Genomic DNA, 25,059 nt, shown 5'->3' with positions numbered 1-25,059 from the left:
ACAAGAAGCGATGTCGTCCAAGGAAAGAACTTCACGTTACAACAACCCACGTGATTTGATGAGGCATCAGTCGATTGTTCCAAGTATTGATTGAAAAACGAGAGCTAACTTAGACAAGCCAATATGGAAATATGTTAAGAATTTATATGAGAGTTAAGCAGAGTAGGGTCATCACGTGGGCGATGGCTACAGAATGTCTGAGTGTCTAGTCATAATGTAGTTATGAATCTTCTAAATAAATTCATCCATTGCCTAACTTAGCTCTCTGCTTCTTATTAAGTGTCCCTGTTGGTAGCTCTGAACTACTTCTCCTGGTCGCCGCAACATTCACGTATATCACCGAAGAGTATGAAATGATTAGATAGAAGCTACATTATAGAGTGATAAGCCCGTCATGTCTACTCCGTACTGTTATTCTTGCTCCTGGAGGTACTTTTATAGCTACTTGTCCTTCCAGCTATGACACTATGAAGAGATTATGTTCCCTCATTCTTTAGCTACACCTTAGATCGACATGATTAGTTGCGAAATATATGCTTTATATGTCTTTCTAGAGTCCTTTCGGTCTCATTTTAAATCTGTACCTAGTATATGACATTCCGAGAAGAAAAGAATAGCGTTCGTTCTGCTAATTTAAGACTAGAAAAATGTCAGGCTCTGACTCCTCAGACAGGAATACTCTAATCCCTCATGAAACAGCCTATAAGATGTTAGTATGAGTATTGGGATTTCAAACTCAATATAACGAACCAATCTATAGTTCATACCCGTTTAAAATTAAAGTAGAAGTGTCAGAATTAAAGAAATCCGACGTGTAATAACAATGTAAGGGCCGGGATTTATTTAACACCACCTAGGCCTCCAACAATATGATAAATAGGTGTGGATCCAAAAGGACGGATGGCCGCTTGGCCTAATGGTTAAGGCACCCGACTCCTAGTTTATAGTGTCATCGGGAGATTGTGAGTTCGAATCTCATAGTGGTCGTTTTTTTTCGCTCTATTTCAAACCACCCACATATTGTGATTGTTGAGGAATATAGGTTTTTTTAAGGTACGAGTTTAATACTGTCGAGGGTGGCGGGGAATGAACAATTAAAGAACACTACATATGTACGTCGGTCCTAATCGGGAAGGTCCAGACTGTCAACCAACACCCACCATAAGCTTCCTTTCCAAGGGACATTTCTCAAAGGAGATTCAGAGTACGGAGTATTGAGCAAACATATATATTCTTTTTCAATTTCACGACATATATTTCGGTGGTAAATCTCGAATATGATCCGACGGGTTCTTCCAGCTACCATTCATCAGCCCAAGTAAAGCAGCATCCCTGATTCGAAAATAAGAAGGGCCGCCAGTCTTGAAATCCTCCCGAAACCGAGGTTTTTCTTTTTTTGTCGAGTTTGAAACCCCGATCCTTCTCACAGCAGGAACATTCCACTGTGCAATGGCCAACCGAAAACTGTTTCCCACCGCGACGATAGCAGCATCCGCAGTCTCTGACACAGCAACCTCCCCTCCCAGCACAATCGTCGCAAAGCACACCATGCATATACCATTTTGGTTGCGCGCGTCAATAATCGATTCCTTCAACGGGCCATCCATAAACGAAGTTCTAATCTTCCACCACTCCCGTCCTAACCTCCAATATTCCTTGGAAAGATCTGAAATCTTGATCTGCAAGTACTGAACCTGGATGCGAGTCGCTAGCTTGGGAGTGGTAGGTGCCCTGAGGAGTCCCTCGATATTCTCTCTCAAAGCCATCTCGCGTTGAGTGTTCTCTCGAAGTGCAAGTTCCGTCCGTAATAGCCCATCATATCAGCACGGTTTGAGTTTTGGTATACGTTCAACCAGAGGAATATTCGGTGTTTTTGAAGTGAGGCGATATCTCCGGATTTTTCTAGGTAAAGCCTTTTGGAGTGGTTCTCCGTATAAATATGGGGCTGTGGACATCTTGAATGTCTCGAGAGATTGAAATCAAAAGGAAAGATAGGCCTGGATGGGGTGAATCAATAACGTTAGTTTTCGTCAAGGGGAGGTACATCATATGAGTCAATGTCGGCATGGTGAGGTCAAGTCATCTCAAAACTCAGCCTTGGAATTGGGATTGCGTCACCTGAATGAATAAGTGCCTACTCCACAAATTCGTCAACAAATTGGACAAGTATATTCGTTCAGTAGAATTAAAGAAAGAGTCAAGACACCAGTCAACGCCAGAATACCCAGAACATCAATTATATAGTCCATTCCAGAAAGACATGGACATGTAGTCAACACCGATGTCGAAGCGTCAGAGACCAATGAAAACCAGGGGTATGGCGCAAAGAAGGACAAAACAAGGAGCGCGCGAAAATGCGATAAAGAAAGCCCGACATATCTACATGTAGACGCCAAAGGCAACAGCCAGCAAAAGCGGGACGACAGCCGCAGCCGACAGTTTCGGATGTAGCATCGCCGCACCCGAACCAATGGAACTGGTGGTGTACATGTACTCGAAGCTGATATCGGACGAATTGAAGCAATTGTCGCGAGTGACCGTCTCCACAGACGCATCGCCATCTTCTGCGAACTCAATGTCCACGCACTAGAAAGTCAGTATATTGATTGCCGGGTCGGAACGAGGGGACTGGAACATACATTGAATAGAGAAGCGCCGTGCTTGGCCGTCTCAACCAGCTGGATTGTGGCGTAGTCACCCGGGCTGACGGTGATATTGGCCGGCAGAGGCACCTGTGGCAGACACACAGTCCCGGGGTAAGGATTGTTGGTCGGGCCGACGATGAGGAAGGGCGGGACGACGGGGTGGCTCATATTTTCCGGGATTTCGCCGAAGCCGAGATTGACGTAGATCAGGGCAGTGGCATGGCCTGGGAACCAGCCCGGCTGGAAGGCGACAGCACCGCCGCTGACGGGCCACTTAGTTCGGTTGGTCGACCTGGGCATACCACCGCCTTGAAAAACGAGTCAGTGATTGATATCTAGACGGGTAGATAGGTCTTGCTTACATGGATAAATCCACTCCATGCCGTATGGGTAGATGTATGAGCCATTCTTCGCATCGTAGGCAACACCAAGACCGTTAGCTTGCTCGATGGTGCCGTTGGTGTGGAGATTGTTTCCGCGATAGCCAGGGTAAGTAATGACGGTATGGGCGTGCGCCAGACCCAAGCACAGCAGGAGTAGGACGGAAGCCCATCGCGAGATGGATTGTGTGAAATTCATGGTGAGATACAGCGACGGTGACAAGTTGCACGAGTTGAGGAATTATTCAGCTGTCGCCGAGACTCAGACTCGATTTCTCCGATCGCAGAATAAAAGCAGATAATAGGGAGGGCAACGGTAATAGTAAATGGACACCAAAATCATAGAAACTCCAAGACCAAGACCAAAACATGATTTTCGAGGGCTAAGTGGTCTTTTTGAGGGGTACTGACTGGCCTTCACTGGGCGGACGAGTCAAAACCCTGGAAGGCAGATGTGACCGAGACTGCATGGCGAGGCATCTATGACTGGCTCGAGGAGTGACGAAGAGCAGGGGTAGCCTGGGATCATCACAATCCGCTGCAAGTGCCATCACTCAAAGGGTGAATACTGCATGATGATTTGCTGAGCGACCAGCGGTGGAAGCGCCGAGGGGGACGCTAACGTTCGGGGAAACAACTTGAGCGCTTACAGAGTGGCTGAGTGCGCCCATAGGTTAAGTTCTGGATTGTTGGACTTTTTCCTGCAAAGCATTTCACTATTTCACCCGAATATGTAGTTCTATCTCACCCTCAGTACGGAGTAACTTCTCGGGGCCAGTCTACTTACTAAGCCTGTTGGAGTCCTGCCAAGCATTTCCCCCGCATCTCCAAAAAAAAGCTTCAATAAATCCAACCCTATACAATATCCCAATTCGTCCAAAATCCACATTATTTATATAAGTATACTTATATAAAAATATGCCCCATACATCCCACCCTTCCCGACCGAAACGCCCAACCCAAAAACGAACCCAAGTGACCGACGACGACGGCTGGACCCATGTCGCGAGCGGCGGAAACGTGCGGCGCGTAATGCGCACACGCCCGCGAGGCACAACAGCAGTCAAAGAATCCGGGACTGGGATCTCCTCTGACCAGCCTGAAGAACCCGTCCTGACTCCCGCAGAGGCACCGGGTCGACTCACGCTAAATGAGCTGCAGGCGCAGTTTCGAACTCATCGTGAGCGCTGGGAGGGTTCGGAGAGTTGGACTAAGTTGACGGGCGTTTTGGATGAACGGCTGAGGAGGGCGGGAGAAAAAGCCTCTTCTTCATCTGATGCTGATACTGCTCCTTCTTCCATCCCAGCCCGTTGCCCTGTTGACGCCGTTGTCTGTATTGGGCTTGGGAGCCCGAGTGGGTTCTTGCGTGATGGATGGGTTGATCGGCGCTCCGTGTCGCTTTATCAACTTGCTGCCCTGGCGAGTATTAAGGATCAAGTTGCTTGTCCGTTTCCCGATCCTTTGGATGGTCCACTTCTGGTCTTCTTCTTTGCTTTGACTGTCTCCATTTACGTTTACAGTATCCCACGCTAACCACAGCACAGGCACCACCTCCTCGGATATAAAAGTCTACGCACAAGACCCTGTCTTCAACACATTAGACGAATCCCTCCTCGCAGCCCTGAACATAAATGTCATCAAACACCCAGAGGCCTTCTCGCATATCACAGCAAACACACTGCTCTTCTGTCCCGGCGCAGAACGCAAACATCTTGAATTGCTGCTGCCGTCGAAGCCGTGGTTGTTGTTCGGTGGCCCGCTCGAGCATGCGGACTCTGGTGGTGTACTACAAGGCTATGTGGATGGGGCTGAGTCGTATTGTTTGCCGGTGTTTGAAGCACTTGAGCATGCGTTTTGGAATACGAGGCTCTATTGGGTCGAGGAGGTCGTTGGTGCAGAATGATATGTGTATTAGTGTTTTGGGCATTTTGGTTCATGAAAGATGCATGAGGTTATAGAATTGGTATGCATTGGATTGGCGTTGGTGTATTTCTGGAGTTAAATATCATGATCTTCCTACCCGTTTGCACCTTCCCACTAGTCGAAGTACCCACGTTCCACGTACCGTCCTGATCAGGTGCCTTCCCTTTCGGTCAAAAATCGTCACCAACCCCAATTCCCAAATTTCCTCAAGCCACCGGGGAGGTATAAACCCCCCCCCCCCCTCTCTTTTCTTCTTGCTTTCTTCTCCACACCACTCCAGTCCACATTGCACATCGTGTTCCTGTTGAGTACCCTTTCAATTTTTTGAACTTTCTTCAGCTTCAGATTCGGAAATATACGTCTGCTGTTGTCCAGTGAAGGGAAATCCTGAAGACTCTGATAGGAACTTTGCCGCGGCTCATCTAAGGCTGAAACGAGGCTGGGGCTTCGGTCCTGGTCTAAGGGCACGAAGCATGTTACGGCGGAAACCCTCCGTCTGATCTCTGCGGATACAGACCGTACTTTTCCGAGTTCTCTATTGTCCGTCAGGAGCTTAACAAAAGGATTTCTGTTCTCATCTCCGTTCTAATTTTTGGAACCTTTAAACCGAGATAGCTCTCTGTTATCTGAAGATCTTTCTGAGGACTTTTTCTTTCTCGAGGTTCCTTCCTACTTATGAATCTACTTCTATTATTGTCTTGTTTGTTACGCTCTGCATTGACTCTACAGATCCTCAGCACATATATGTTTCTTTCTTTGTTCTTTTGTTTATTCTTTCTCTTATTTACCAAATTGTTTGCTAGCTAAGTGAGGGGTTTGTTGTTCGCAGCATTTGCAGAAGTGCTAGCCAATAGGTAGGCACTTTCTATCCTAGTTATTCTGAATAGTCAGTCTGCCCTCTTTATTCATTTATAGACCTTATGTTCCACTTCTATTGTCTTATTCCTATATTCTGTACAATAATACCTGAGGGCTTCCTTGCAGGAAAAGAAGAGAATGATCAATGAAGAAAGCAAGTGGATATGATATTTTTTACAGGTAATTCCAGGTAAACCGAGATTGATGAATTGACCTAATATGTACACGGAGGCCGAGGGGAGCTGGTATATGATATACATGGAGCTAGGCGGGCAAACACAAGCGCAAATGACCCCTGTGAATATCCCATGAAGACAAATTTCCACCGAAAACATGGGTCGAAGACCATCCTCATAAATGGGAATGAAAGGAATGGACAGCACCAAAGAAGATATGCAAGGTAGAATCAAGCATGGCTCGAAGAAGAGTAGCAATTGGTAAAGACTGCAGATGAAAAAAAGACAGGAAGGAAGGATGATGGACCGCCAGGAAGGGAACCCCCGAGATTTTGATTCGAAGTGGAAAAGGTGAAAATCGAGGAAAGGTGTGAGGATGAGAGGTGAGATGTTCGAGGGTTCCCTTGTGATGAATGGTATCAGAGAAAGACAAACGCCAGTGAGCAGAAAACAATTCAGACTAAGAACACAATACTTATGCAGATAAGAGAACATTTCGTGATCATGATTCCATAAGAGAGCCAGGGCTGGATCGGACAGCACGTTACGAGGCCGTCTTGCCATCGCAGTCTGGGATCTTGATACCTGTCTTGAGCTTGCGTGCCGAGTCCATCAGACCCCATTTATCCTCCCATTCCTTCCCGGGCGTGTTGAACTGGATTTTCCATGGTTCGTCGAATGCCTCGAACCTGTAGAGTGTTAGTAATTTGAATAGACCAATGGACAGTGAGCAAGACATACCAGAAATAATCAGTTCCGTTTTCCAGCGCCGGGCAGATCCAGTCGGCCATGAAAGTGTTCATGTTCTCGATGCTGGCGACAGAACCAGGCGTGTCGTCGTCGCAGACCGAGCTATCACCGCAGTCTTTGCCGCCGCCACTGGGCCATCCGACCTCTGAAATGACCTGCGTTTTGTTCGTGCCCTTGGTCAAGTCCACATCGTGGGTCTGCCAGAAATCCCATGTCCACGCAGCAGCAACATCGACGTTGACACCGGCGAAGAAGGGATGGACGTTGGACATGACGACATCCACCTCCTCCACTAACTCAGCATTCCAGTTATCACCAAGGTCGGAGGTGGCAATCAATAGATCCAGGTTGCGCTTCTTGACCTCCTTTGTGACGTTTCTGATATACGAGATCAAGGTCGTCTCGGCAGACTGCTTGCTAGAGCCGGCACGGAAGAGGGCTTCGTTGCCGACAATGATACCCTTATAGATGGATGTGTCTTTGGTGTCGTCCAAGAGCTTGTAGAGGTGCGTGATCTGGCGTTGAGTCGTGGTGGTGTTCGAGTCAATCCAGACGCCGAGCCAAAGTTTGATATCCTTCAGCTCGAGGCGATCAATGGCATGAAGAACCATTTCAGTCTGATTGCAGTCCGTACCGTAAAGACGCACTGTATTAGTCAACTGCGACAGGACAGCCATGTCACGGGTGATATTATTCTGCGACGGAGGCCATTTCAAACAGTCCGGATACTGCACGCCCCACGGTGTGTAGTCCATTCCAGGGAAGACCTTGTGGAGATTGGTGTTGTTCATCAAGGCCTTGATCTCAGCGGAATCCTTGCCAAGGTCCCCATTGGTCTTCACATCACCGGTAGCAGTGTCTGAACTACCGGCAGCAACCTTCGACTGGTTCGCGTGATGATGGCTGCCAATTGTACCGCCCACCGCACCACCGATGATGGCACCCAGAATCACAAACCCAAGAACAAGACCAACAATCCAGCCCATCTTCTTGCGCCCGTCTATTCCGTTACTCTGTGATCTCCCCGAGGCTCCTCCGCTCTCCACCCCACCACCAGGAACCGAGTCATACGCAACATCAACATTCTTCTCTCGCCCAAACAATCCAGTCAGAATGCCACCAGTCGCGGCGCCACCAGCGGCACCCGCAGCAGCAGGCGCAGCTCGACTCCGCGGGGGCCCAAAGTCCTCATCGCCATCATCGACGATCTCATCGGGGTTAATATTCGTCATCTCACCATTGCTGTACGCGGTTGAATGTCGCTGATAGGGCCCATCAGTGATGCCCGAATAAGTCGGGGGGTATGGGTACGGGCTGTGTGCGGGATCGCTCAGCTGCACCGACGACTGACTGGGCGTCTGCAAAGCGGGCGAGGCCAGCGCGCCGCCTCTCGCCATATTTAATGCGTGGTGTTCGGCAGGAAACGAGTCCGGGCCGGCATAAGGTGAGGGCACGTAGGGTGTGTCTGAGCCGGTTGTGTGATACTCGCGCTCGGCGGGGCCAGTGAAGCCGTCGTCTATGCCGCGAGATGCGTCGATGCCGCTTTGGCGACTGTGTGTATTGGCGATTCCTAGGGCGATGCCGCTGATGCCACCGCCCGGCGAGCTGGGACCGAGATTGTCCATGCCGGGTGTGATGGTTTGGTTCTCACGAGAGGCGTGGTTATAACGATGGGTTGGAGGTAGTGGGGTGTCTGAGTCTGACATTTGGAAGGAGAAGTGTCCGGGTGGACCGGACTTTGAATAATAAAGAACTGAGGGTGAAGGAATCCCGCGAACGGAGAAAAATGCAGGGAAGGTGCCAAGGCAGAAATTTAGACTGAATGCAGCTGAATTCCGCCGAATTCACACCAAGGGATTTCGAATCTCTCCAAAAAGACAATAAACAAGAAATGTAGAGAGAAGAGACGAAGTCGAGAGTACAAAGGTCGGGATAAATAAAGGCGTTGGCCGGGACAACGGGGAAAGCTTCGATTTACCACGCTGAATGAGAATTCCAGGGCTATGGAATACTTATTTTATTATATTGCTATGATTCGTCTTTCTATTCTCCCCGTTGACGTGAACGTGGTTACAGAGTATACATTCCATCATCGCAGGGTTCTTTTCCAGGGTCTTCCAGGGTCCCATGTGGATTACAGTGGATGTGAGTCCCTTGCGTTGCTATTTTTATCTTCGGCCAACGTCAGTGTCAACACTGTCAACTGTCAACTCATTTCTCTATATAAACACACATGTCTCATTCAACGTGAATCAAAGTCGTGGTATCATCTGAGGCATATCCAGATCATATCAATCATATCTCCCTTTTGCCTGTTTTTGGAATTTGGCTGTTTTTCCGCAAACCGTCAACGCCCTTGTCGCATACCTCGGCCGGAAACGATATAAACAAACCAAAAAAAGGCAGAAAAAACACAGAACTAATAAAAAAAGAAGAAAAATGAAAATATTAGAAATCATCTCGTCACCCTTCAACCTCCTCCGCACTCCGCTGTGCAGAATTCTCCGACTCCCGACACCCACGCTCCAGGAACCGTCGCTTGCCCCGACGAGTATCGAAATGATCCGGGATATCCGTGGCGTCCTGGCCCGCAGCGATCATACTACTTCGCATTTTATCACGGTAGGCATCCACTATTCGCAAACGGTTAGCGGTGTCTCATATGTCTCACATGTCTCAGTCGTCGTCAGATCAAATCCATGGATTGATCACAAGCACGTGTGGATGTCGAAAATAGAAATCCCCCAATGGGAATTAAAAGACGAAAACTAGAAAAAAAAAAAAAAAACAAATAGACGTAGACACTCACACGATCGCTGCAAGAATAAGATCCGTCCCGCAAACACACGGCTCTGACTCCAGCTCATACGGTAGCCGAGGTCATTAAGCATCAACTCCTTGTGGTGTTTTCTGCGGGAGATCTTCGGCACGTCAATTTCAGCGTCGGCGTCGAGCGACGGCGCGGGCACGGTCGTGCGACCCACAGTCGATGATTCGGGGTCATCCGCCTGCTCGGCGTCATCGCGAAAGAATCGCTTGGCGGGGATCACACGGTTCTCGTCGCGCATCTGGATCGGGAAGTAGGTGCGCGGATAGACGGCGTTGGACTCGCGGTAGGAGTCTGGGATCTCGTCCATGTTGACTTTGTCCAGGACGACCTTGACGCGGACGCGGCAGCCGCGCTGCGGGTCATCGACTAGGATGAATTTGCGGCGTTTGCCGTCTGGGAGGTGGCTGAAGAGATCTTCGTTGGTTGGGCCTTGCTCGTCGATGTCGTGGTTGGTTGAGCCGATGCGGGCAGCGGTGGCGATGGTGTGGCGGCTTAGTGAGGTGAGGTTGTTGTCGCGCAGTAGAGGGGGCATAGAGGGGCCACTGGAGCTGCCGCTTGGGGTTAGGGTTGTTGGGGTGTCGTGGAAGATGTGGACGGGGCGGAGGTCGGGAATTGAGGGCTGTGGGAGGCGTGTGTCCATGCTTCGGTGGCCTGGGTATTCTGTGCCTATGGGTGTTGGGATAATTAGCCTACGCTGTACAACCATGTCGGGGAAGAGGTTCAGTTCCAAGAAAAGAAGAGCCAAAGCACAAGAAGCGCGGTGTCAAATGATAAAAGGTGACAAAGTAGTGAAGTTGAACAGGGTATGGAATAGAACATATAAGAACACAGGCGGACCAGGCAGGGATACAAGAGAGAGTACACATCTCATACAACCGTTGACAATCCTCACACACACAGATGGGACCTGACAAGACACAAAACTCCCCATATACACATACACACATAGACCCGGTCCAAAAAAAGCCCCAGAAGAGAATACGGGAGTGAGCCGCCGCTATTGAAAATTAAAAAAGAAAGGAAAACACCGAAAGCACAAAGTACATCACATGTGGTGAAACATACCGCTAACTTCCTCATTAGGATTACCATCAGGTTGATGATGATGATGCATCTGCGGCGGGCCCATCGACATAGGACCCAAATTCGGACGGGGAACAGGAGCCGGCATAGCATTCATGCCCGGACCAGGCGGACCAGATGGACCAACCGGGCCTTGCTGCGGCATATGAGACTGGGCGGGAACCGACTGTCTTCGATTAATCTTAGCCATACGGCGAACCCGTCTGCTGCGCAGTCTCGGGTCCTGATTGCTGTTGCGCCAGCTATCGACAGCACGCTGGATCAATCCACGCTTTCCCCTCAGCGCGGGATTCAACTCGGCCAACGCCCAGCCGACAGCGTTGCATTCTGTCTCGTAGACCAGTCGGTTCCCGCGATACTGGTCTTTACTGCAGCAGGCCCGCGGGTACACGCAGTTCTCGGTTTTGAATTCTTGCGTGAGCGTGTCCACGATGACGGATTCCACGTCACAGCGGATGGTGTATTCCGTTTTCACCCGGTCTCGGGAATATTCAAAGGCGATCCACTGCACGCCGTTGCTGTCTTGTCGCACGACCAGTGGGGTAGTGGCTGGGATGGGGCCTGGTGCTGCGCTGGAGGTGCTGCCGCCTAGTGATGGGGTTGCGTGGGGATTACTAGCAGACATGTGGTGGCTGCTGGTTGCCGTGTGGGGAGGGTTCAGCATCGATTGCTTTGAAGAACTGGGGTGGGAGGTATCGAGTTTCATGATGGGGCTGCTGGACATGCCGGACGTAGGGAGGTGGGGGGATTGGTGTGGTGGCCCTTGGGATGGAGCTTTCTGAGGAGGCATCATCAATGGCTGTGTTGTAGGATGCTGTTGGGGAGAATGGTGGGCCCCGTATGGGGGCTGAACTGGGTTCATGGGCGAGTATGGAGGATAGCCAAACATCTGTGGCGGCATCTGGGGTGACGAGTACATGTTGCGGCCATGTTGTTCATGTGACTGAGAAGCTACCGAGGCTGGTGAGCTTGATTGAGGGGTGTGGTAGATAGAGGGATAAGGTCTCTGCATTTGAGCGGTAGAGGCCATGAGGTCAGGTGGCCCTAATCCTAAAGATTAGTTGATGTCTTTAATAAGAATTAAATGGGCCAAGGGCGTCAGAAAGCCAAGCACAGGTGCGTCACTTCTCAACGCAACGATTTCCCACTGCTAAAAAGAACTGGCTTACCACTAGAAGGGTAATGTGCCGACGCCGGGGTCGATGTATAGGAAGAATGGGTGGTGTAGTAGGGCGACTCTTGAGGAGGCGGTCCGTAGTGATTATGATGGAGAACTTCGTTTCCTAATTGATGGGGTGGGGGAGGATATGTGGTAGGCGGAAGAGAGCGAGAGGGCTGAACAGGCGAGGCAGGGCCTTGCTTCTGTGGTTGAGCTAGATTTGATCGAGATTGAGGCTGTTGAGAACCCGAACGCCCAGAGTTGCCGTGTCGAAGCTGTAGCAGAAATACACATCAGTGACTGGAACTTTGATAGCCAGCCCCGAAAGGATGCCAGAAAGATACGACAAGCAAGATTCGAGCCAAAAAATGCACGGTGCTACAAGCTGAGAACATGGACGTAGGAAAGAAAGAAAGGAAACTTGTAAACACGACCAGACGTATCCAGAGTGACATCAGCATATGACCCCTCCGGTCTAGCGTGGGAATTTGAATCTTGCAGGTATGCAGAATCTCATCATAGAGGTGGGGGGTTGGGTTGGGCCCCAGATCAATGGAAATCCTCGAACAGGGCTAGCCTTAGGTGCGTAACAATTGCGCCAGGGTATAGCCGGGATAGTCCGTCCAGAACTAAAGAATAGCATGGATCTGTGTAGCGTTGGTGTGTCCTTGATATCACGAGTGGGAGTTTCTTTTTCTTTTTTCTTCCGGGGGACACAGCACTCGAAGCTGGATCATGCAGATACACGGACTTTGGGCATTGTTTTCCGTTGCTCCTCTCAATTGAAACATTTTCTTCGTAGTGAGGCTCTAGTCAGAGCAGGGCTTTCGTGGGTCCAGAAGAGATATAAACGGGACAAACTCCTTAGGTCATGGCCAACAGGCCCCAAATCGATCAGTTTTGGCATCCTGAGTTGAAGGCTGTCTGGTTGGGGTATTGACCATGGTGCTCCCACAAGATCCAGGTTGACGGAAGAGAGATAGTCGAGAGAAGAGATAACCCCACTGGACATAGAGCTGGCAACCACATATAAATGACCAAGAAAGATAGGAATGATATTGAAGTAGGAAAGATCTCACAAAAAAATCTATAGGGTAGACGGGAACTGGAAAGGAAAAAGATACCAATAGAAATGATACTCACGGGATCATCAATCGAATCTTCCTTGTACTTCGTCGCTGGAGGACCAAGGTCGGGCTGTACCATGCCGGTCATGAACGACCTCTCTCACGGCCCAGGACAGAATCTTGCAAACTTGGAAAAGAGTACAAGATGGAGAAGAAAGAACTGGGATGGGGTGCCTTTTGGGAGAAAGTGGAAAAGAAAAATTAAAAATGTAAGAACCACGCGGGCGATCCCGAACTGAGGCTAAACAGAAAGCTGCGCGACACACTAGGTGACTGGGGTTCAGGGGACCGTGTCAATGTGAAGGCAAGTGGAGGGTCCAGGGTCGTTTATCTAGCTGCACCCATCTCCATTCTCATCTTACTCCTTTCGAAGACAAACCTCGAGCTCGAATAAAAGGGCCTTGGGAAAAAGAGAGAAAAAGAAACGAAGAAAGAAAGAAAAAAGGAAAAAAAAGGAAAGAAAGAGGAAAATGGAGAAATGCAAAAAAAGAATAAAAGCCCAATAAGGAAAACCAATTTAGAAAAAAAAAGGAAGACGTCCAAGAGCAAAGCGTATCAGGATCTGGTAACTAGCGGGAAAGGTGTAATAATGACCAGGATGGATGCAGGAGGTTGCCTCGAGTCCGGTAAACATCCGAGCCTCTTGGAAATTAAATGTGTCATCAGGCTAGCCGAGATCAAAGAGAGAAATCGAGAGATAGACGCTTGGGGATGATGTGCAGACAAAGAGACGTGCAAGTGGGGAAAGGATGTGCTACGGCATGCTTTCCAGTGGGGAGTGAATCTATACAGAGTTAGGGCCAGGGGATTTGCAACGGCTTGGACTGCTCGGATCCGATGGAGCGATCGTGATACGTCCATTGGGGTATGTAATTGATTTTATATGTTGCAAAGTGTAAATAAGATCACTCTTGAGGCCTGAGATTCAGGTGGATGGTGATTGTCAGGGAGATATCCTATAGACTCTCTATACTCCGTAGCCTCTAGAATAATAGAAGGAAGAGAGCTTTTTCCTTCCTCTCTACTATAACTTATTCCGTATATACAAGGCCAATTTGACTGTCGACGTTGTACACATTGTACAAGTACTTCAACATACAAGTTACCCATCCGTTTGCCCTGACGTTAAATCGAATATCATCGACCCACCACAAAGTCTAGAATATGTACTTGACCCATGCAGATTGAAGTGTGGACCTCAGGATGGACTCGAGGCTAAAAAAGAAAGCTAGTTGACGTTGCTCTCGGATCGTGCAGAGGCCAGTTTCAGGTACGGCTTGGGCTGAGAAATTCTCGTCGGAGTATATCGAAGATCGGCGGAATAATACGTGAAAAGAGTAAATGAATGAATAAAAAAAGGAAATCAATTTCCTTCTTTTAAAGACGCGTACTAGTAAGTTACACCGACCTCTCAGCTGCTTCTTTCCACGGCCCAATTGTCTAAAGAGAAAACTCAGCTCTCCATCCAAATAAACTCGAAACAGCCTAACGGCGCCCATTTAGTATTTTCTCTCTCTCTGGGCTGAGTTCGTGGGAGTGTAACCCTGTCGATCTCACGAACTAGTTCTCCGAACGGAGTCGGCCACGCTGCTTGACAGAGATTTATAAAAAAAAACCTCCCTCTGATATACCCATCCCAGAACGACGCACGATCGAGTCCCTCTTTTGGACGCTAACGCTAGAAGAGCCATCGTTCCGTCGTAATAATAGCCAATCGAGTTGAGATTCACAATGCGGGCCAGCACCCGGGTTCGCTCTATCCCGAAACTTCTCTAGTGGCATCTTAGTCAACCTTGGCAATTTTTAATCAGCTGTGGTTCAAGAAAAAGATTAAATCAAAAGCGCAGAGAGGGAGAAAAGAAAAAAAAAGAAAGAAAAGATAGATGCAAGCCTTAACCTTCTCCCAATTTTCTCCGGTCTCTGACACCGGCCGATGCATGTCACTACAACATACAAATCCTTTCAAGCATTTTGGTTTTTGGCCCCTGTGCTTCATGTGAAATGGCCGAAACGCTAAATTAATGCCTAGGCACCCGTTTTCTATAAGGTGGCTCTTAGGTTTAATTATTTTTTATACTCTGCTACCCTTGTCATTTGTACCCTTCTTTGTACGGAATACCTCGGGGGTGGAGACCTCCCGGCACGAGTGCTCAAGGACGATTCTCGGAGGTTATTGGGCGTCCTCGGAGTTAATAACGGTAACCGTCCATGGTAACAATGGATGTTAAGTTTGATATCGAGGATTTGAGTTTGTCTTTTCATTTGTGTTCTCCCATGACCAAGGGGCGGGTAACTGGCCCATGAGGCTCTCACCTTCGGAGTACGGAGTACTCCGTATGCAAGTCTACAATGTGCGTTGATTTGATCAACAGAAAGGGGAAAGCATCGTGTCGATTGTTGCGCAGTGACTTTGCATGAAGGTGAAATGATGGGCGTACAGAAATCCAACCTCGGAGGTTTACTGGGCAATGCACAATAATAAAAATCCAAAAGAAAAGGCAAGAAAAGAAAATTCAAACCTGTCTATACTCCTTTGAGAGTGCTACCAGAATCGGGATAGCCCGTAGGTGGTCCATTCAGCTATACAATAAAGACACGGAAAAACCAGGGTTAGAACCAATAGCATCCTGCTCAATGGATCGAAGTATGGGGATTGAGTGTTCGAGACACACCTAATCTCTCAGGAACTCAAGGACTCAGCCCTGAAGGTTGGAGCTAAAATCCTGTGCACGGTTGCGCCCCTTTCTTTTCTCATTTTTTAGGGCTAAGAAACGGTGCCCATTTCCACCAGCGGCCTGCTATTGGCGTGGGCTGTGATCGATGATCCCGCGGTCTTCCGTTAAGCCGTACCCGCAGTCCCACACGGTAATTTTGGAGTCTCCAAGCTTCAAGGAAATTGTGCTGACCCACATGGTCTATGCAGGCTTGGATATGGCATGAGGTACTGTTTAGATCTACTACTTTTATTTTTATTTCTCCTATTCCTCAATATCTCAATTCAAACCAAACATGAGACGAGCTTAACCAGCCACCTGACACTACCTGTTACACACGGTGTCACTCGCCAAGTGGCTGGGGCTGACCGGGGACGCTATCGGGGACGAACCACAGGGCAAACCCCTGGGCGGATCAACCGACAATCCTGGCCCCTTTTTGCTCTAAACTGTGCCACTACCGCCCCGGATCGACTATCGACTGGGAGTGGTCCAGAGCATTGTTAGCTCTTTTAAATGGCGAAGCTCCCTATTTGTCGAGACGGGTAGGAACCTCGCTAAAGTGTGGATTCAATTTCGTTTCTCGCCGGTCTCCGTCGGTCTCGATCGCTTGCCGATCCATGGGAGAGTACGTCATGTTCGGATAGACAAAGCAAAGACCCCAGGTGGCCTGTGCGAAGGCGAGAGAGTAACACCGTTTGTATGTGAGATTGTCATCTCTTATGCGGGAGACCTACGCCCTAAACCCGATCCAGCAAGAGGAAACTGGGCCCGGGGTTTGCAGGCACTTTGTCATCAAGGGGCTTGAACTAAGCAGCACACTGACTCGAGCTACTGCTGTCTGTGGATAGTATGTGCATATCATAGTTCAAACGCGCCATCTAGCGCCGACACCCATGGGCCTGCTGGAAATAGATAGAGCAGGTATTTCCTCTGTACGAAGGTTTTATTCATCCGCCGGGCTAGAAACCCGGAGATAGAAATACGGCACGAGTCATCCGTGATCTTTTACTTAATTGCTCGATTCTTTTGATCGACAAGAATGATAGAATGATCATGCAAAACCAAGTTTGAAGAAGCAGACTCCGGACGTCCACGTTGGCCAGGTGTAACCCTTGCTTCTTGCAGCTACAGCAATGCAGACGAGCTGTCTCCCTTCACCTCCAGACCTACCTCCAGCTAGCTCAAATTTGAAATTTTCCTGTATGAACCAGCCATTCCGAATTCCGGGGAGATACGTCCTGATCGGAAACCGGGAAGATTTCGATACCGGTATGTCCGGTTACTCAATATCAACGCTCGGCCGAGCATGGAAATGGAAACATGGGTACACCAATAGACATGGGGCAATTGAGGGGCGACAAGCCACAATCTAGTAGATCGCGGGTTGAGCTGGACGGAGCGGCGAGCCAGGGAGTCAGCTTCAAGTCTTGATAGTCTTAGCCGCTTGGCGGGCGCCCATGGTTACGTTTGGCTGCGTGGATCCATCGATGTCCAGATGCCGAGGTGCCCAGGCTAAAGGCTTTCTCCTTTTTCGACCGGGATTCAACTGCCAAATTAAAGTTGGCACACCCCGGTCTTCCATCTATGCGCATATTGACCACCCTGCTTAGTCTGCTTAATCTGCAATGATCTGCCCCAGGGCTTGTAACGTCTTTATACCCTTGAAGAATCAGCCTATAATTAATGCTTATATCTTTTTTCCTTTCCTTCCTTATAGTCAATGAGAATAAAAATAAAAGAATAAAAAGAATAAAACATTCTCCGCACTCCGGATCGGATCGCCCTAAGACGGATATGGCCCCCCCTTCGGACCAAGCGGGATGAGCGCCGAGAAGAGGAAATGATAACCCCCCCTCCAAAAGTCCAAAAGAATGCACAACTCGAATATGTTGCATTGGCTCTCTACGACCTCGTTCCCACTGTAGATTATTGTATATTGTGTACCTGTACTCCGTACTTCGCACTATTATCTCAAGCATCCACCGTAGACGCGACATACATACTACCTCAGTAGTCGATGGATCGTTTAACGGCCCCACCATCCGGATCCGAAGAATAGAGCTTAGAACGTGGGATGAGGTATTTATTATTATTTTTAGCCGAGCTGTCTCGCGTCTCTGACTTTTGTGTAGGCAAGTCCGGCATAAGTTGAAGGTTATCACACCGGCCTACTCCGTTCTCCGGCCCCAGCCGCCAAAAGCCGCTGGGGGCAATCGGGGAATCGTAACCCGGGGGCCCTGATCGGATTTGGTGTAGCGATTGTATCATTTGCGTCCAATGGAAATGCAACGGGCAAAGGTGGTAAATACATCCATATTCCGTATTTCACAATTCCGGTTCCGACTGCAATATGTGGTCATAGTTAATATATCAGTTTCAGTCCGTCTCTCACATATATCTTTCGAAACAGTTTCTAGCCGAACCATAAGCAAAAGCCAAAATACCCAAAAGTTAGTTCTCACCGCAAACTAAATCTTTGTGAGCCATCCCATGTGGAGGGATGTGTTAAACCTGCATGTGGGCGCGGTAACCCGTCGCGTGGCCGGAGCGAATTGTTTCAGATCTCTCCCTGTGCTATCTTGAGGCTGGGAGTGCGTGGGAAAATGCCAAAAATTGAAATTTTTTACTATCAGTGAAAAGACACGGAAATCCCGGAGGCTGTGCAGAGATGGCGATGATAATTACCATACATACACACACCGGTCCTATGCCTGGAAATCACACCGAATGAACAGAACTGTCTACGCAATGCAACATTCAATCGCTGATCGTAGATATCCCACGTATCTAACGTCAGAGCCCCAGGCAATGATAGTAACCCGAAAACGAATTTGTTCTTTTCCTCCTATAATAAGCCCAGGTATACTCCGTTGGTGATAAGCACTGGATCACTGCCGGGGGTCCAGAGTAGATCGCAACTAATTCAGTCCTTCTCCCCGGCCGCATTGATAATCCAATGACACAATCGGGGGTCAAGGTCAGATGTGTCAAGATGTCGAGAGGCGGAGGCGGAGGTAGGGGGGTCAAGTGAGCGCGTTTATATTTGCTTTTTACTTTTTTGCCCCCATGTGCCACGACGATCTTGGACGAGTTCGGGATGGTTGCACTTACACCTAGTCAGCCAATCTTGATTTTTGTACTATGTTGAAGACGAAGGCGTCAATGCAATATAAAAAATTTCTACTAAAGTAACTAGTTAGTTAACGATTGGACTGATATCATACTCAGTCCGGAGATACTCCATATGGAATACGGAGTTGCGGAGTAATCGAAAAAAAAAAAACAAGGATAGGATTAGAAATTAAAAATCGCGTCGTGACGTTAGGAGATCGTGTTAGGGATCAGCAAGTTCCTTTAGGTTTCATCTTCAAGACGGAGGTAAGCACTGTATATGGACAATAAAGCAATTGATTGTAATAACAAGATCCTTCCCGCCAGTCAAGCTCTGAGCCAAACCAGCTCTCCATCTTCCTTGATTTGATTCATATCGAGATCGACCAAGACTCGGTAGCTTAGCTATCATATATCATACGCTATTACCCAGAGTTCGCTTCATCCAAGTGAGATCCCGTTTCCCCCACCCCTCGCCACACCCATGACTCGCGCTAGATGGCTCGTCCATTCAGTCAACGCTCGGGCGGTTGGTTACCTCGATAGATCTCGGTTCCTCGAATCGGATGTGATTTTACATCCACAGACCGCTTGCACGGCAATGGAAACTACATCGTATACCGTGAATCGTATACTCCAGTATGCAGCATAGCAATGACGCTATACGACATACTATGTACAATGCTTCTTAGCTTTAGCCTTGGCCTTTAGTTGTTGTTTACATGAGGCATACTAAATGACGCATACTACAGACATATACTTTGTATACCACCCATAATCTCGGCGACTTTGACACCGATGTGATGAGAATGTCTCCGACGTGATCCAATATCCATTAACTTTGCTATAACCGTTTGGGCAGGCGCTCGTGTACGCTATACGGAATGAAAAGGCTATGAGTACTTAACCAACACTAATACAGTCATCGATGCTAGGATGCAATGCGTACATACCTGTAGTACTAAGGATTGTAACCCTTAGTACGGAGTACTCCATACGTCCATCCCTATATTCTGCTCTTACTGTTCTATTACTATTCACTGGGCAAATTGCAACTACAGCAAGGGGAAGTAGGTGGGACGACCTCGAACAAACATGGGAGGGGTAATTCATTTAATATTGTTTACAACATATAATCTTGACTAAATATGTACAAGGTACAGTATGAACTTGGAAGTATTTGCTTTACTCCGGATACTCCCGCACAGTATGAACCCGTTAAGAAGTCTGTAGTTAGATGTGCGATTTTATGCTTCATTATAATGCTAATAACCAATCGATATCCCCGCTATCACCAGAAGAGCGTCGGTGAAATCCGACAAGAGCCTAAATCTTTGCTAGTGGCGTATGCCTAGAACCTGCAGCCCCTATGCAACTACGATAATCTAGGGAGTAAATGCCTCCCCATTTTACTTCTGCTTTTCTGTCTGTTTCCTCACTGGGACTAGTAGTTTGTTTTCTTTTTCGACGATCAGACATGCAATAGGAAGGGTTTGGATTTAGACGCTGTTGGATGATCCCTGGTGGAATGGTAGACAGACACTACTTCAAATGTAGAAAATGAAAGAGAAAGAAAAAAAGAAAAAAAAGGAAAAAAAGAAAACATTGCATCTTCACACAATTGCATTCGCAGGTGTGGCTCTTATTTGCTTTTTGCTTGACATTTCCCCCTCCTGCGCTTTGAGAAAGGGCGCTTGGCTTGTATTTCCTTAGCGCTCTTGTGCTCTCTGCACATACCAACCAACGAAAGAAGTAAATATTCAGAAGTAGAGAAGCCTAGCTTCAACTATACTAGTTATCTTCTCTTCCTCGAGATAATGTAATGATATGACTACATCTGCAGACCCCACTGTATGGACTGATCCAGGAATATGTGAGTGACACAGAAGACGAAAGAAAAGGGAAGGACACGGCGATCCGTCCGAGCCGCACGACTCGACGCCAGACTATTGTTCGTTGTATTCAGTCCAATAGATGACTATAGATGCGGGCGTCGGTGCCTAGCGATTGATCATCGTTGGGTTCCGGAATGGAAGATGGGGGCCTGATTGGATCGGAGAGAACCCAGCGGCGTGTTGGGCTGCATACGCAGGCGTTGTTGATCTTGGGCGTCCTGTCAACCAATATGACAGGTGCGTACGGAGTGCATACAATGCAGTCATTGATGGTTGTGGAGGCGGTGTAAGTTGAAATAACCTGGAAGAGGAAAGAGACGACTCGAGTCTGAGATGCGTTTGTACGGAGTACAGTGGGTGGCGCGTAAATTGGACGGGTACTTGCTTTTGCCTGCAGGGGCTTGTCGCATGGTCTTCGTCCCAGAAGGATAGGTGCATTTGTTAAAGCCAACATGAAAACAAACGAATTCCTCGCCCCTGTACACTTCGCGAACGCCATTTTGGTCTCAACGGACTAGGTTCTAGTCCCAGGCCTTGCGAAGGATATGCAAATCCCGAGCTATCGAAAGATTTTCCTATGCCGGTGCAGCAGACGAATTGTTCACCCGAGGCCTTTCAGCCTCCTGCATTGAGTTGGTCGACGCGCGTGGGCGCGACGGCAAGGACATATTCTGTGCGGATGGTGCAGGGGCTGCTTCGAGCTGCTTCCAGGGCTCTTCCTCGCCCTCGTCCTCGTCGTCGCTGGAGGACTCGTCGCCTCGGCGGCCGTGGCGTTGATGCTCATCTCTGGACTTGCGTCTCTCGCGCAGCTGTTCCTTGTGTCGGGTATCTATGCAATAATGGTGAGTATTCTACTTCAAATGTGATTTCAGGATATACACAGCAGCGTAACTTACCTCTGATCTCCTGTGTCTTCACAGCATACAGCTGGATCTCCTCCTTGCTCAAAACCCTCAACACAATCACATAATCCGACCGCTCCTCGAACCGCTCATTGCCCATTTGTAATGCCTCGGGATTCACGAGCCGTCGGTCGATCTTCGTCCAGCGAGCTCCTGGCGGGATCCCCTGCTTGTGAGCATCTTTGAGGGGAGCGACCCCCTCCCTCACCGGATTGGGTTCCTCTGGGAATGCCGGGCGCGGAGGCTTGAGAATTCCTTTGGGAGGACCCTCTGGCTCCTTTGGAGCAGGTGGATCAACAGCAATAAGTCTTCTGGGGTCATCTTTGGCCATGTGCTCGTTGCCATTCTCCAACGTGCGGCGGGAGCGAGAGCGGTGCCCGCGGGAGTGGTCTCGGTCTCTATGGCGCGAGCGGTCCCGGTCGCTTTCAGTGTCGGTGCTGCTGTGCGTGCGACGTGCGGGCTCACGCCTGTAGTTTTGCAGGTCTTCGTCCGATGTCCCGGCGTCATTGCTGTGCGCCCGCCGGCTGGAGGATCGCCGCGATCGACCGTGGCGATGGGCATCGGCAGGGTCCAGGTAGGCTTGCTTGGTTCTTTCATCGGCTGGAACTGCTGCTACCAGCTCCCGCGATGGGGGCTGGACGGCATCATGGCCACCGTGCGAGCGTCTGTGCTTCCGCCGCGACGAACGATGCGGTTCGTAGTCCGACAAGTCGGAGTATGCGCCTCCTAAGGCCGCTGTCCCAAGTCCTACATTAGCGACCGTGCCGACATCATGTGGCTTGAGATGGTGGTCTTCTGGATAGTGGTGCTCCCGATCGTTCACGTGGCGTGCTCTGTGGACACGACGGCGCCGCTCCTCGTGACGAGAAGGGTATTCGCTATCAGAGTCTTGAGGTACGGCGACCAGGGCTTGATCATGAAATCCATCCTTCGATCTGTGCGGGTCCCGATTATCCTTGCCGTGTGTTGAGCTTCGCGGCCGTTCACGCCCGAGCTTGTCAAGGCCCCAGGATGTCGGGGGTGGGCCACGGTGACGGTCTTTCCGCGATTTCCCCTGAGGGCTTTCTTCCACGCCAGTGTAACTGAGCGGCCGATCGGGCGAGTATCTCGGCCCGCGATGACGGGGCTTGACCGGGTAGTCCCGGTCGAATTGCTCACGAGCGTTGGTGTATGAATAGGCATCAAAGTCATCGATGTCATCACCTTTCCTTAGCCCATCGTACGCTGGCTGGCGTACTGCACGAGGCGGATGGACACGGTGTTGATGACCACTATGATCAGTCCTAGGTCTGGGATCATTCCGTAGATCCATATAGCCCGTGTCGCTCGCATAGTCGGTGCTATAGATCCGGCGATGTGCGGGGTTCCGAGGGGAAGCCGAGACTATGTGATGGCCGGAATCTGTAGCCAGAGGACTCGGGCTACGGCGCTGAATTGAGTGGCGCACCGGCGAGATATGTTGAACAGATGCGGAAGGTACGGCCAGACGAACTGGTGTATGGTAGTCCGCTGTCGTTGCTGTATTGCTTCTGTGCCTATTGCGGGGTTGGATGCTGTATTCGGTACGTTTTTTGGTGGACGCACTCGGGTCAAGAACTCGATGGGAGGATATTTGGTAAGCTTCGAGTTTCGATGGTCGCCCTGACCGGTACCCCAAAGCACTGGAGTATCCAGTATCGGACGGGTAGTCGTAGTCGGAGCGCCTGGGTGCATCATAAGGGTCGTAGAAGGAGTTTAGTTCTACCATTCCGGTTGACGCTCTCATGGGTTCAATCAGGGAGTGTCGGTCTCGGCTGGGAGATAGATTCCGGTAGCGACTCGACATTTCGATATGCAACTGTAGATTCAATGGGTGCAGATGATAATGCTTGGCCGGTTGAAATCAGGTGTGACGGTCTGTTCTCTGGTCGGCTTCGGGAGATTCTGAGTAATTAAACAATCTGAGTCGGGCTATGTAGAAATGCCCAACTGGTTGGCTCGGAGGCGAAGATTCGATACAAAGTCGAGAAAGTCGGGGCCGAACTTGACACGAAGCTTGGAGCCCAATAGTTGCCCAACTGAACAATCAAAGAGGGGATTCAGAAGTGTGTTAAAGCGAAAGGTGTGAACAATGACGCAAAAGTGGGTTGGGGATCCACAGGTTGAACAAAAGGTTAGTAATACTAATAACGCCAAGGCTTTCCCGGGCTGAGTGGGCGAGGAAGGAAGTTGCCCAGGTGGACTCTGGAGATGAAAGAGAAGGCAAATGTAAAATAAGAATAATATAAGAATATGTATATAAATCTGATTCCATGGATCTAGAGGCGTGAACCTTGGGAACTCGAAGCTGTCAACCATGGATGCCATGGATGCCATGTGTTGTTCCCGCTCTTTAACTATGAAACTCCCTTGCTTCATATGCAAAACACAACCCCGACAGGCGGAAAGAATGCTCTCTTTCATTTCTGTTTCGGGCAAAATCTGAGACATGTGTGGGTTTTAGAAATGGGGTCCACAGGTGCTTTGTGATCTCACTTGAGCCGCAAAGGGAAAGTTGTGAGTTATGTATTTTGAAATCTCGAGGGGGAAACGTGGATATAAATCCCCTGGATTATGCTTTTTTTATACCTAACATTTGCTCCCAACTTAATTAATCTACAGTATAGAGGCTGTGCAATTGGCCGAATTGGCCGAATTGGCTCCATGGGAATGAGGTCATAGATGGAACCACCCTAATATCGATCGGTTTAGGCAACTCGAAAATGGCCTTGACTTGCTTAAACATCCAGGGCTTTGTCTGGACATGACATCCATTGCACTATCTTGACAAAGGCACATATTTGGGATATGTCATCCACAATAATCAAAGCAACGAATAAGGGCTATTGAAAAGGGCGAACAGGCGAACCGAGCCCACTGAGCAGGGCGAATCCCCCATTCCGATTCACCCTCGTACACCGCAGGAACGAGAACCAGAAGCCCCAACCGAGGCGCAGACTCCGCATAAGAAACCCACACGATCCAATTTGGGCTATGTACTACCATTCAAGGTCTAATAACCCAGCTTTTATAGTATAGACTCCACCCGGCCATCGAGTAATAGAAGCCCTATATCTACATATCCACCCGCGACCCGGGTAGTGCCCAGCCAGCATTGCGCCTAGCAACCCACAACCCGGGCACCGGGGCGTGATATTTTGCGTCGGGATCCGGGAATACCAGAGATCTACATGGTTTAGTCATATGTTTACTGACTAACTTAGTTAGCCAACTACTATGTAACTTATGACTAGGTACACACTGTAGTCTAGAGAGGTTCGGGTCATGATGAGGTTGTAAGCGTGTTATCCTTCCACATCAAATATATGGGCGTGGAGCCATGCTGTTTCTCTCGCTCTGGCTGGTCCCGCTTTCGCTTCACTGCTGCTTAAACACTGCCGGCTGCTGTTTGCTGTGCCTCTTTGCCCGCTGGGTATTCTGTTCCCTATGCTGGGGTTTCGACTCTGTAGTTGTGGCTCTTTGGC

At 49.1% G+C, this 25,059-nt stretch overlaps 6 protein-coding genes across 6 annotated transcripts; 1 reads left to right on the top strand and 5 right to left on the bottom strand.

Annotated features, from left to right (window-relative positions):
• Positions 1-2,379: 2,379 nt before the first annotated feature.
• LCP9604111_5432 (copper acquisition factor BIM1-like domain-containing protein) lies at positions 2,380-3,224 on the bottom strand (the record flags this gene model as incomplete). The annotated part of the gene is made up of 3 exons (XM_039073242.1): positions 2,380-2,586; positions 2,640-2,953; positions 3,008-3,224. 3 exons carry the CDS (start codon positions 3,222-3,224, stop codon positions 2,380-2,382), a joined length of 738 nt encoding a protein of 245 aa, XP_038928394.1.
• A 719-nt stretch (positions 3,225-3,943) lies between these two features.
• On the top strand, positions 3,944-4,928 carry LCP9604111_5431 (SRR1 family protein; the record flags this gene model as incomplete). Its single annotated transcript, XM_039073241.1, has 2 exons — positions 3,944-4,469; positions 4,570-4,928. The coding sequence occupies 2 exons, from the start codon at positions 3,944-3,946 to the stop codon at positions 4,926-4,928; spliced, it is 885 nt and encodes a 294-aa protein (XP_038928393.1).
• Positions 4,929-6,526: 1,598 nt separating this feature from the next.
• Positions 6,527-8,438, bottom strand: bgt3 (uncharacterized protein; the record flags this gene model as incomplete). The annotated part of the gene is made up of 2 exons (XM_039073240.1): positions 6,527-6,671; positions 6,724-8,438. The coding sequence occupies 2 exons, from the start codon at positions 8,436-8,438 to the stop codon at positions 6,527-6,529; spliced, it is 1,860 nt and encodes a 619-aa protein (XP_038928392.1).
• Positions 8,439-9,195: 757 nt separating this feature from the next.
• LCP9604111_5429 (uncharacterized protein) lies at positions 9,196-10,202 on the bottom strand (the record flags this gene model as incomplete). Its single annotated transcript, XM_039073238.1, has 2 exons — positions 9,196-9,365; positions 9,542-10,202. The coding sequence occupies 2 exons, from the start codon at positions 10,200-10,202 to the stop codon at positions 9,196-9,198; spliced, it is 831 nt and encodes a 276-aa protein (XP_038928391.1).
• Positions 10,203-10,607: 405 nt separating this feature from the next.
• Positions 10,608-13,010, bottom strand: LCP9604111_5428 (uncharacterized protein; the record flags this gene model as incomplete). The annotated part of the gene is made up of 3 exons (XM_039073237.1): positions 10,608-11,689; positions 11,815-11,980; positions 12,948-13,010. 3 exons carry the CDS (start codon positions 13,008-13,010, stop codon positions 10,608-10,610), a joined length of 1,311 nt encoding a protein of 436 aa, XP_038928390.1.
• Positions 13,011-21,229: 8,219 nt separating this feature from the next.
• On the bottom strand, positions 21,230-23,381 carry LCP9604111_5427 (uncharacterized protein; the record flags this gene model as incomplete). Its single annotated transcript, XM_039073236.1, has 2 exons — positions 21,230-21,483; positions 21,551-23,381. The coding sequence occupies 2 exons, from the start codon at positions 23,379-23,381 to the stop codon at positions 21,230-21,232; spliced, it is 2,085 nt and encodes a 694-aa protein (XP_038928389.1).
• Between the last annotated feature and the right edge of the window lie 1,678 nt (positions 23,382-25,059).

This window comes from Penicillium roqueforti (genome assembly GCF_015533775.1).
Source record: "Penicillium roqueforti strain LCP96 04111 chromosome Unknown scaffold_13, whole genome shotgun sequence".
In the NCBI taxonomy this organism is placed as follows: Eukaryota; Fungi; Ascomycota; class Eurotiomycetes; order Eurotiales; family Aspergillaceae; genus Penicillium; species Penicillium roqueforti.
This window is presented reverse-complemented; position numbering and strand designations above follow the sequence as displayed.